This window comes from Dermacentor silvarum, chromosome 8, assembly GCF_013339745.2.
Source record: "Dermacentor silvarum isolate Dsil-2018 chromosome 8, BIME_Dsil_1.4, whole genome shotgun sequence".
Lineage (NCBI taxonomy): Eukaryota > Metazoa > Arthropoda > Arachnida > Ixodida > Ixodidae > Dermacentor > Dermacentor silvarum.
The window spans coordinates 71,259,092-71,270,780 of NC_051161.1; the positions used below are offsets into that span (position 1 = coordinate 71,259,092).

Sequence of the window (11,689 nt, forward strand, 5' to 3'; positions counted from 1 at the left end):
TAAATAATAAATAAATAAATAAATAAATAAATAAATAAATAAATAAAAACAAACATTACCTGTAGTGGTATAAGTAGAAAGCCTAGCTGCACGACACCACCTGGCCGTACGATCTTTAGCATCGCAACGAAACACCCACCTATTTTCCCATCGTGACCCTCCCAGTAGAATAACCCGAATTACGACGTCCTCATCAGGATCTCCGTAACGTGGTTCCACTGGCGCAGCACTAGTAGTCTGATCAAATACTTATTTGAGATATACCGGTGTCACACGGTCACTTTTTATCGCGATCAAGCCCGATCCGGATCAAAATTCTCGATTGCAATTGGCTTCCTCGCGCAGCTTGTGCAAAGGAGCCAATCACGACCCAGAGAGTCCGACACCCCGGCCGGGTGTCGGGTGACCGCGGGTCTCAGGACGGCAGTTGGAGGAGAGACGCGTCCAACATCGGATCGGACGGGTGCGAAGAGGCCCGCAGGAAAGCCTACCCGCAACTTGCGCGATGCCAGGCGACACCATCGCAAGCTCCGCTGTTGGCTGCCGCCGCCAACGACGATAATTGGGAGCAACGAAGCAGCTACCTACACCGGAGCCACAGCGCCAAATTCCACTGATGAACTGACATCACCGCATCGTGTTGGATTACGGACGTGTAACCTGCGAGCCCTCTGCTAAAATCTCATTGTCTCCTATGCACTATGCCCTGTTATGTTACATTAGATGTCACATTTTTAACAGTGAAGCTGCTAAAGCTGGAGGATAAATGTCCCAAGTCCGCAGAAAACTCTGCGCCGTTGCCTAGCAACAACCAAGACACAGCTGCGCACCACCTGGCACAACCTCACCTAGCAGCGCATGCGGCAAAGCAGTAGCGATGACGTCACCTCGCGTTGCCTAGTAAATGACGGCGCAGTTGCGCGCTCGCTTCGCCCGACAGACACGGCTCCGCCGAGCTCCCGCCAGCTGCCGGCTACTGCGCATGCGCCGTGACGTCATCTCCGCACGTCGTCTGCTGCGCGTCCCCGTACGCTCTGCATAGCTTTCGCCCCACTTCCCCTACGTGTGCTCGGACTGCAAGTGCTTCGCGAGGCATTCTCCGATGCCACGGACCACAAGGAAATGCTTATACACTTCGTATAACTTAGCATCACTTCGTATAGTCAGAACCAGCTAGGAACCGATCAGCTCCGCTGTGTCTTTAGCCTTGCGCCACTAGTGGGAGCTACCCGAATTTTTCTGTGAATTGTTAGTTTTTTTGTCATATTTCTTGCCGGAACTTTCATTATTGATTCCCAATATAAGTTTTGATTGTGTATTTTCATGTGGTGTCTGGTGTCCATTGTCTTCGCTAGCACACCTGCGGCGTGACACTACAGTTCCTTACGTGGGCAAATAATATTTTGCATTATTTCAGGTTGTCATCACTGTAGTTTCAATGAAGATAGTTTCGGTAAGCTTTGACAAATGCTTACCTACGCCGGTCGCCATAATCAAAATGTTCGATCAGTGCAATGACGTCCTCCGACACAGTAGTTTTCCTGCTGTATATGCATTTCGGATCATAGTTGTCAATCTTACGAGAATAGCTCCTTCGGAGCAGAAGGATCTTTTCCGCGGTGTTGAAAAACTGGAAGAGAAACAGAAGTGTGCGTTATGCCTGATATAGATATTACCTTTTAATATACTGAATAACATCATATTTTGACGTGAAATCACTTTCATTTTGGTCATCATAGGGAGCCCTCTGATAAAAACTCGTGCAACAAAAACTCGTTATAGTAATATCGATTTTACCTTTGCAACTGTACGACCCTCTCGCTTTACTGTCGTTTAGTTCTGCAGAGAACAGAAACCATTACTCGAATATCAACGGGTCACGTGTACAGATGGCATCGGTTTTGCGCCACGTATGACACAGGCGAAGGTATATTTAGTTTCTCGCATCACATTCAGCGAGGCGGAGCTCGGCAGTGCGTACGTCGATCCAAGCTGTAGTGATCGCGTTTTAGACAGCTAATTCTATGATAGCAGGTATAATCCGTCATACTCAAAGCTATGGTCGTCAGAATTTCTAAGGCATACAAGTGTTCAATTCCTTGTAGAAGTTTAGTAGTTGCTCGGCTATGACGCCCCAGAGTTCGACTGTTCGACATGTATGTTCCAGACGTAAAGTCCAGACTGGCGTGAGGAGAACTCGGACAGCAAGACCGCGGGATGCCGATTAACGCCTTCCACCTTTGACCAGCTCGGGCCCATTTCGAATAAGCAGTCAGCACGAGCGCAGTATTACACCATTGAACTCCTTCTAGCTGTATGAGAAGTTGAGCACGTAAGCTTCGTAATGCGTGAACAAATGCCACTTTTGTATTTGGTTACCTCATTCCGGCACCTTACGTCGATACACTCTTAACCGGACGCATAACACGTTTTCCATACCCTAATACGTCTGCGTCCCTAATAGAGCCTACCCAATCTTTTGTTTACTGATTGATTCAATGTACCGTTTAGGCCCCGCAGATGAGAATACTATGCATATCGGAGGCAGTAAGAACTGTAAAAGAGCCTGTCACGCAGTAAAAAAAAAGTATGCAGAATGCTTATCAGCAAACTAAAGGGAACAAAGAATCAATATACTTTAATCAACACAGACTACAATATTAAAACAACTATGTAAATTATGTACAAAAATATGTAGCCGAACAAAAATATTTCTTCAAACATTCAAATCAGTTTGACAGCTTGCACATTTGCGGCATTAAATGAGTACATGTGATAAAAATAACGAACATGGAATGGGGATTGCTTTCTGCGCTTCATCAAACATGAAAACAATTCTGCAGATCCTTCGCACTGCAGTAATCGACGTTATGCGAAGCATTTTGCTAGCAGCTAGCTATAAAGCATTGTTTGGAGTTCCACAAAACGTTACCAGGTTGACCAATGTGTTTGTGGAAATTCAGTATTTGTGCGTGACGCGAGTACAGTGAATAAGAGTTCACACAAGTGAGCTTGTGTGACGACATAAGCAAGAGGACGATGAGGATAACAAAGACCGCATAATTTCTACGAATGATCTAATGGATGCGAACAAGCGACATGGAGGTGCGAGACAGATAAGAAACGCCGAAAATAGAAACACAAACGGGTGACTTGACGGCGATACTGTAGCACAACCTGAAGCCCACGTCCTTTTATAGCGATTAGGATGACATGTGCTTGTATGTCTTCTTATTCATGTCAAGTCATGCCTGCATATCGTCCATACCCTGAATATATTGAGTGAAGGAAACGACCATGACGGCATCATGTCATTTATACCATTTATGTCATCACATCAATAACATGACATATTTCTCATGATATTATGTATGTCTTTGTATGTAGTTGAAGAAACTACCACGACGCCATCACTACCTAAGAGGCTAGATAGATAGATAGATAGATAGATAGATAGATAGATAGATAGATAGATAGATAGATAGATAGATAGATAGATAGATAGATAGATAGATAGATAGATAGATAGATTCGAAACGCCTTAAGTTCGCCATGAATGCTTCACAATAATGACGTTGAATCAACTTCCACTACAACATGAACTCACACCTAATAGTGTAGGGCATGAACATGATTGTATATACAAATGTGTGGAACGATGATTCCTGCGTGGAAAGGCAGGTTGCAGTTATAAAAATAAGTTGCTATGACGATGCGCATAATGATATACTCATTAATATGGAGATGGGTGGTTTTGTGGCAAGTTAGATGTCTTGGTAGATGACAGTGTAAAGGGACCAAACCGAAAACGATACGATAAACACGGTGCTGAACAGGAACTCAAAACTCACAGGGGAAAAGAAACACACATAAATACACTAATTAGCGCATTACGTGATTCCCGGTCATATAATTAGTGTCAAAAAGTGGCAAGACAAGCAAACATACTATGTTCTGTAAAGGCGTTTATTAGGCACTAGCCTTTTGGACCGACCGTTAGTTCAAGGCCCGAGATCTCAGCACAAGCGGCGTTTCTCGAGGAGAGCGCAGGAGGGATCGACCCACTAGAAAGGGCTGGAGAGCATGCCCCCCTACGGCGTTCGTATCTTTCGCTACATTTTCCATTAACGACACAAAACCGGCCGGTTATCTAGCAAACCCCTTTATTTCGTCTCTGCTACACTTGACGATGGACTGCCAGGCAGGCCGACTGCATCGCGAGCACAGAGTTACCAACAGGACGTGTAAGGGTATTGCTGGTGACTCCGAGTTCGCAACGCCGTCGACCTGCCGGGAAGTCCATCTTGCTGACGGAATGGGTGCCTGGCCACCAGGGGGTCCCGGGTAATGAGCAAGATCATACTCTATAGCTCGTGAAGCCTGCACACCGAGCGCCCCCATATAATGGCCAGACACTTGCTGCGCGCAGCAGGCCGAGCACCGGAGGCATCGTCGCGCACGACTCAAGATACTGCTCCAGCACGCACATCCTCTTCCCGCCCCCCACCGTTCGATTTCCCACCATGATGGCTCCCTCATCAGGCAGGCCCAGACACTGATCCTCCCCAATGATGCCATCCAGCACCGCATGGACCAGCGTCGCGGCCGCCCCTCCGGTCATGTTTGTGGGGGTGACCCCGACGCTCTCTACAGGCACAGGATCTGTACCCTAGCACGCTCATCATGTTTCTACCACATCTCCCACAAGGCTACTTGGGAAAGTTGGACCAATGCCCCACAGTAGACACAGCCAGCGCTCTGACCTCGCCTAGATTCTCACATCCTCCATATTCAAGGGGTCGTGCCACGCACTTACCCCCGGCACCTCCATGATCGCCGGTTGTACAAAGAACGGCGATGCGGACGAAGCAACTCCAGAAATAAATTGTTGCTTCTTCTTTTTCAGAGTAACCACAGGCGCCACTTCGTCATCCTAGTCATCGCTTGCTCTCGAGGCGCCAACATACAATTTCGCCCCCCCCCCCTCCCCCGACTCTAGTGAATGCTACGTACATTTCAGCCAGTTCACCGATGTCAAGTTCAAGTGCCTAGGTATTCGCTCTGCCGTCTTCATTACACCACCATAGGGACTGCGCGGCACGAAGTCTGCTTCAGGAGACGAATCCGGAACCATACAAGGAGAGGCCGCACTGTCAAAAGCTACGTGGGCATTTTTCTGTCAGACACTGGAGTTCATGTAGGCCCTGTAGTAGTGGGATTGGTGTCCTCAAAAGATATTTTTCTTGCGAAAGAATAATACGGTGGTTTTGGGTTAGTACTTCCAATGTTAGTAGTCCTCCTTTTGATATCATTCATGTCCCATTTCTGCAACCTGCCATCCTTCGTCTTCGTTGCAAACGACCTCTTGCCACATTCTTCAAATGTTACAGCGGATAGCAACGTGGGGCTTTTCAGGAAGTTCCTGATCCAGAATTGGTCGCCTGATGAAAAGTCTGTTCTCATTTCCAGCCCATCCTTCTCGGGGTATTTCCTAAGTTATAGCACATCCAGATAATACGGAAGCTGCATACTAAACATTCATTCCGCTGGCATTTTCTTTGTTGTAGTGGGCGGTGTCGTATGCTACATAAACAAAAACCGCGACAGTTGGCGAGAAAGACTACCGTCCATCAGTTTCTTGAGTGTTATCTTTGTTTCTGCCACCATTGCAGGTTAAGTATGTACAGCATTAGAACGATCTAAGCATGTCCATCATCGTCAAGCAAAATCTAACCAATTCATGTCACACTCAAGCTACAATAGCAACGGCTGGTTGACTTAAGCGCATTTATTTCTTATTTGGAAGGCTTCCATGAGATTCATCGGCACTTTACCTAGATGCCTGAATAATATCGTGGTGCCTTGAAAAACTGTCTGCCAAAATCAGACTTTTCCAAAAAGTGAAATACAACATTGGAAGTCTAATGCAAAACTAAATGCGGCCAGCAATACCCTTACACGTCCTGTTGGTAACTCTGTGCTCGCGATGCAGTCGGCCTTCAGCATTTAGTTTTGTGAGACTTGCTTTAACAGCTGCTTGAAAGCTTTATGTGACTATTTTACGCTGTGATTCCCATTAAGAATCCGTGCGTACAGAGGATACGTTCGGTTCAAACAACGCATTTTTATCAGACCATGCTCAATTTACAGCTTATTGGCCGACAAAGTACGAAGTGTTTGGTTTAATATTTGCGGCATTTGTATTATATTTCGTTTGCACGTGCTCTGGAGCGTGAAAAATCTGTTTTAGGAGGGACGCTAAATTTAACCACATGCCCTGGCATAAGAACGCATGCCAAGATCAGACTAAGGGGAAATGTAGGGGACTATAAAACGCCCCACCGGGATGCCAGGCTAAATGCGTATAGATTGAATAAAACACTGGCCATATAGTGCTCGAAAGCACTATATGGCCTTTGTACGCTGTTTCGCAGTGCTCCAAGGGATTTCTACATTACACAATCTTCTGGATCACATGTATTGACACTATAACTGTTTCTGGGCTAATTACGCCCTTTGCTCAATAATTACGTATCTTCCGTTTTCATGCAACATACGAGATTTGTAGTACGTGTCCCCGGTGTCCTCGGGGCAGTAAACACGAGATGTTCCTTATATTAGTGCGATAGCGTTAAGGGCTCCGCGTCGCAGAAAATACGGCGTCGGCGTCGGTGCCGGCGTGGGTGCACGCGCGTAGGCGTCGTTGGCGGAAATAACCATACCGAACCACCCCGACCACAGAGTCCCTCCGCGTGGCGCAAGGTGTTAATAAACAAAACTGAATGTCTCAAAGTTGAAAATACGACTTACCCACAACCTACAGACGTGGTAGCGTCGGATTGTAATTTGAATGTACGAAAAAACGTAATTCTATTACGCCTAAACTCAAACACAAACCCCTTTTCCGGCAATTCTACAATGCATACAGCGGCGCCCCGCGGTCGCTTCTCTGCAAGAACACCGTCCAGGTGGCGCTAGCCGACTCGGCAGCCGCCAGTGGAGGCCAAGTTGGACAAATAAGCTGCAGTTGCTGAGAAGCCTGATAAGCAGCCAGGGATCTTTGAATGCTATCGCGTTCCACTCTTAAAGGCTAAGCTTCAGCGTCCTCCAAATTTTTAAGCTAATCTTTAGGGGCATGTTATGAGTAGTATCTAACAGAAGTTCAAAGTTTATGCTCTACTTATGGCATTAGCAGACACAGGAGTAAATTACATACCCAAGCGAATTGTAACATAAGTATGTGTTAGGAACTGCAAATTATTTGGGACTGATCTTCTGAGAGAACTATGAATGCTAGCAAGATCATATGTTGTGAATATGGTCAGAACGCCATGGAAAATGTGTATGCGAAGTCAAATGCGCATGTGTCAGTTGCAGTGTTTCAGAATTTTCTTTTTAAGAAAGTGTTCGAAAGCGTGACATGCAAGTAAGTCATATGCTGGCGACGTTTTAAAGCATGCGGTATAATTTCTGGAAACATAAATTACTAATGCAACTGCTCGATAGAAACAGCTTCGATGGAGAAACTAGATTGCAATTCTGCAAATTCGCTCGAGCCTGCTGTCCTTCCTGTACATTTCACAAGTATGAGCTGATGCTCCCTTTTGGAGATCTGAAGCCAATTGCTTTTCTTCTGCATCATATGCGCCTTAAAAATTACAGTGTTTTGTGGCCCTAGCACCTAGCGACATTATGTTTCTCAAGGAGCACACCTGAAGCCGGCCTCAGGCAACCGGAAATTGAGGTGCCTCCGTAACCGTGATAATAATAAAAACCCATCTAAAAGGAGGTAATGGCTCACGTTAAGAGTTGTATAGGATATATATGATATATGACCATAATTTTAGTTAAGGAAAGGCTCAATTCACCGTCAGGTCTTTCTCATTTGTCATTATTATGATGATTGAGTATCAGGAGCAGCAATGGCTCGAGCGTCGTCGTCTTCTTCCACAGCTGGCTGCGCTGCCGCTCATCATTCCAGCGTAGAATTTCACTTCTGTCGTCGTAAAGGGAAGGCCGCGTTTACGTGAGGAATGAGCCATTGCTTAAAGGGGTATGGGCCATTCGTGTCCTAACGCGCGCCGACGTAGCACGCGCTAGGACACGTCGTTCGTTGTTCTTATGGATGTGGTAGGAGAAGGACGCCGGTTAATCTAAGGTCTAGGGGCGAGCGGCATTAAAGATACAAAGACATAATATCGCCTAAAGATTTTTTTATTCTCCTAACACTTAAAAAAAAGCCAACAATATTTACTGGAACCACGTGACACCAAATGAATGATCTGCCCAGATGAACATCATTTGCAAAAAAAAAAAAATGAATCGAATTGATTCACAAATGTTTTTTTTTTTATCACTCACTTTTTAGGTAGAAACTTCACGGCAGATGTTTTTATCGAAAAGTTAGAGGGAGTCGTCCTTAAAGTCTAGTGACGTGTTTCTGCACTTAAAAATGGCGATCTAGACCGAAAAGCATAACCTCGTCATTGGTCCAATATACCTTACTTCACCCACAGCATCGTGAAGCGTGGCGCGCGATGTAAGCCCCCTGTAACCTGGAAGGGTGGCATAATATTAAGCTTCGCCATATTGCACGATAAAGTGGTCTGACCCGCCATAACTGCTGCATCGAGTATTCGTCAAATCGGGAGTTACGCAAAGCGTCAATAGGAATAATGTCGTGCGAAGAGAGACGTGTGATCGCAGCTTCTTTTCACACCAGAGAAAGAGAGAGACGAGGGAGTTAGGAAAGGCAGGGAAGTTAACCAGACTTAGTTCAGTTTCCTACCCTCCACGTGAGGAGGGACATGGGGGAGTGAAAGAAATAGAGAAGACACAAGTCTTGATCGTACGTTCACGTGCACTAAGCTAAGTGCTGCATGTCTACAGTCGGGCACTCAAGTCTTTTAACTTCGCGTACTGAAGAAGCGCTCATTATTTTTACACCAAATTTCTTTGTCACAGGGGGGTTGGGCAGAAAGCCGCATCACGCGCTGTCGCGTGCGTTATCAGATAAATTGAACGAATAATTAGAGATCACGTTTTTAGATCTACACGAGGAGGGGGAGTGGCATTTTCAAGTGTAGGAATGTGCTTCTAGACTATTACGACGATGGATGGATGGATGGAAAAACTTTATTTTGGTCCATTGGGTCGCGCTAGTTTCCTAGCCCGAAGCGGGCCCGCTCCCACGTTGGGACCGAAAGGCCTAGCCTATCGGCCGCTTCGCGGGACCGTTGGACTGCCCATAGCTGTTCATCTGCGTAGAGATGCGTCCCTCCGCTCTTCAGCGTTGTCCCTGTCGCTGTGTAACGCGGAGCGATGCCACTCAGCTTTGAAACATGAAGAAATGGCGCAAATTTTGTATCTAAGAAATGAATTATTCGAAAGAGTTGAATTAGTGAAGTAAGTGCTTTTATCACCTTCCAAATGAAAGTAAGTTGGGGCAAATAATTCACCTGTTGTAACATAACTCTAGTAAATTAGTGGGCCTTTTAAAAACGCAAAAATGCAATGTATGGAACTTTCAATTTCATTAAGCTGCAATCCAAGAAACCTCTCCTTAGCCAAATGATATGCCTATTGCAAAGTTTCAACATTCATAGAAGTGCCTCCAGTTTTTGAATCAAAAGTGAAATGTGGTCACATTTCCTAAAACTGCGATGTTATCTGGATAGGTTTAATTGTGAAAGCTATCCGATGTTATCTGGACAGTTTTCAGCTTACGCTGTATTGCTTGATCGTGAGGTTTGATGACGGACTAGCCTGGATTTATGAAAGGTGAACTTCAGTCGGCGTAGTTGTCTTCTTAGTAAGCAGTTTTCTACTTTAGGAAAATGGCCGTGATCATTTATTAATAAAGGTTACTGCCTTATGGTAGCATGGCAGACACTGTAGTGAAGTGTTTCGCAGTATTTTCAGCACCAGAGATTGTCAAACATGCAGGAAAAAAAATGTCGTTCAATAGCTTTTTGTGCATTTTGCCCATATCGAAACGGAGCTGTTCTGATTGGTAAGCCAACACTTTAATTCTTAGGTCAGCAGCCAAGCGTCGTAACCATTCAGCCTACGCGCAAAACGGTCTCCGTCACCGGCTTTAAACTTTGGTGAAATGCGCAAGCAGCAGAATTAGCGCAGGATTTCATCTGGCATGAGTTACCTATAACTAGTTGCAGTCTGCACGTGCTTGCTGCAAAAAGCACAGCTAACATGACGGTCTGCTGATTAATTAGGAAAACTCGAGGATTTCTTCTGTGGCCCTGTACGGATAGCTGCAAGAGAATTGGTATTACTAGCACTGCACCAAAGAAATACATCGCGAATACTTCCCAGTGGGGCGATAGCTTTTTAAACAGTTTCACGCAGGCATCACATTGCTGTCGAAGATCTTGCTCCTTCACAGGCACAGCTGTTGTATGCTTTAGACGCCAATTCAAAAATTTCTACAGCCTCAGCTTATCTACTGGACAGTGTGAGGTGTGCAGACTGTAACAAATGAACCTAGTCACAAGAAATATGAGATGCGTTTCATAAAAACAAAGCACAAAATCGCTTTAGAGCGAATAATATTGCGAAAAGCAATGTGCTACATAGATGCTCACAGTCTTAACATCATCCAACGTGGCCCTTCCGCTGTAGTCAAACGTTCCTGTGGCATGTCCGATTAAAAAAATGACGTAGATACACTGCATCGTTCTAAGCTTACAGTCGCTAAAAGACAGCGCGCGACTTTAAGAGAGGCACTTATTGAGGCACACGATCTCCACTTGTCTTGAAGCTTATATTTTTCTGTCTACCAAGCATCCAGTATGCTAAGATGAACACGTGAAACAGCAATGACGTGATTAGGTTTTAAATTGACGAGTGAAAACCGGATGACTAACCCCGATCCATCAACATGTAACTTGAAGTCGAATGCAGGGACTCATGTACTCCGACGTCTTGAATATTTTTCACACAAGTAGCCATTTCACGTTAGATGCTTAATTGAATGTCACCTCTGTGATTGGTACAAGCGGAGTCAAAAGTTAAGGAGATTGGAGATCCGAGTAAAAGCAGAAAATATTTTTAATCTGGCAGGCATCCTATACTTAAAACATGCTTCGTGTATTGGTGTATGTGACCAACTTATTCCCATGCTGTTTTAGGGACTACGAGCTCAAGCTGCGCTGATATGCGAATTTTTCGCACACCGCGCGCACTGCTAAATGCATATACATTTGAAAGGACATGCACATGCAGTTAACCATATAGATATGTACCTTTCGAAGTTGCGAAAACATGGGCTGCAGCAAAATTTCAAGAAAACTTTCTTAATAAATTTTATATCTGAAGTTTCGACAACAGGGCTTTCGGTAAAGTGCTTATTAGGACTTGAGGACAAAGAACAGCTTTTTCTACGAAATGATAATAAGTAGGGATGCATCACTTATTTTTCTTCCTCCAGGCATTAGTGACACATGAATTGTACATAGATGGTGGCATCGTTTTTGCAAAGAAAGCTTTCTTCCACAAATTTTCAGCTATTCTGCTTTTCAAAAAACTCTCCCTGTTGTGCGGGGACACCACAATGAATCTGCGACTAGTTATTTCGGCGTGCATAGCAACGACGGCCTTTGAACTTGCAATTAAAATGTGCAGATACCGCTCGTCATATCTTAAGATTGATGTTTCTGCCTGTGGAAAACGC

The 11,689-nt window shown here is 45.0% G+C and overlaps 1 protein-coding gene across 1 annotated transcript in view; it reads right to left on the reverse strand.

Annotated features, from left to right (window-relative positions):
- The window catches only part of LOC119462700 (uncharacterized), a 34,531-nt gene extending 23,777 nt beyond the window's left edge, over nt 1–10,754 (reverse strand). Inside the window, exons 1-2 of the mRNA XM_037723997.2 lie at nt 10,602–10,754; nt 1,476–1,630 (exon numbers count right to left, since the gene is read on the reverse strand). Coding sequence (XP_037579925.1) covers nt 1,476–1,630; nt 10,602–10,691 — 245 coding nt within the window. The 5' untranslated portion in view covers nt 10,692–10,754. The remainder of the gene's footprint in view (nt 1–1,475; nt 1,631–10,601) is intronic.
- Nucleotides 10,755–11,689: the final 935 nt, after the last annotated feature.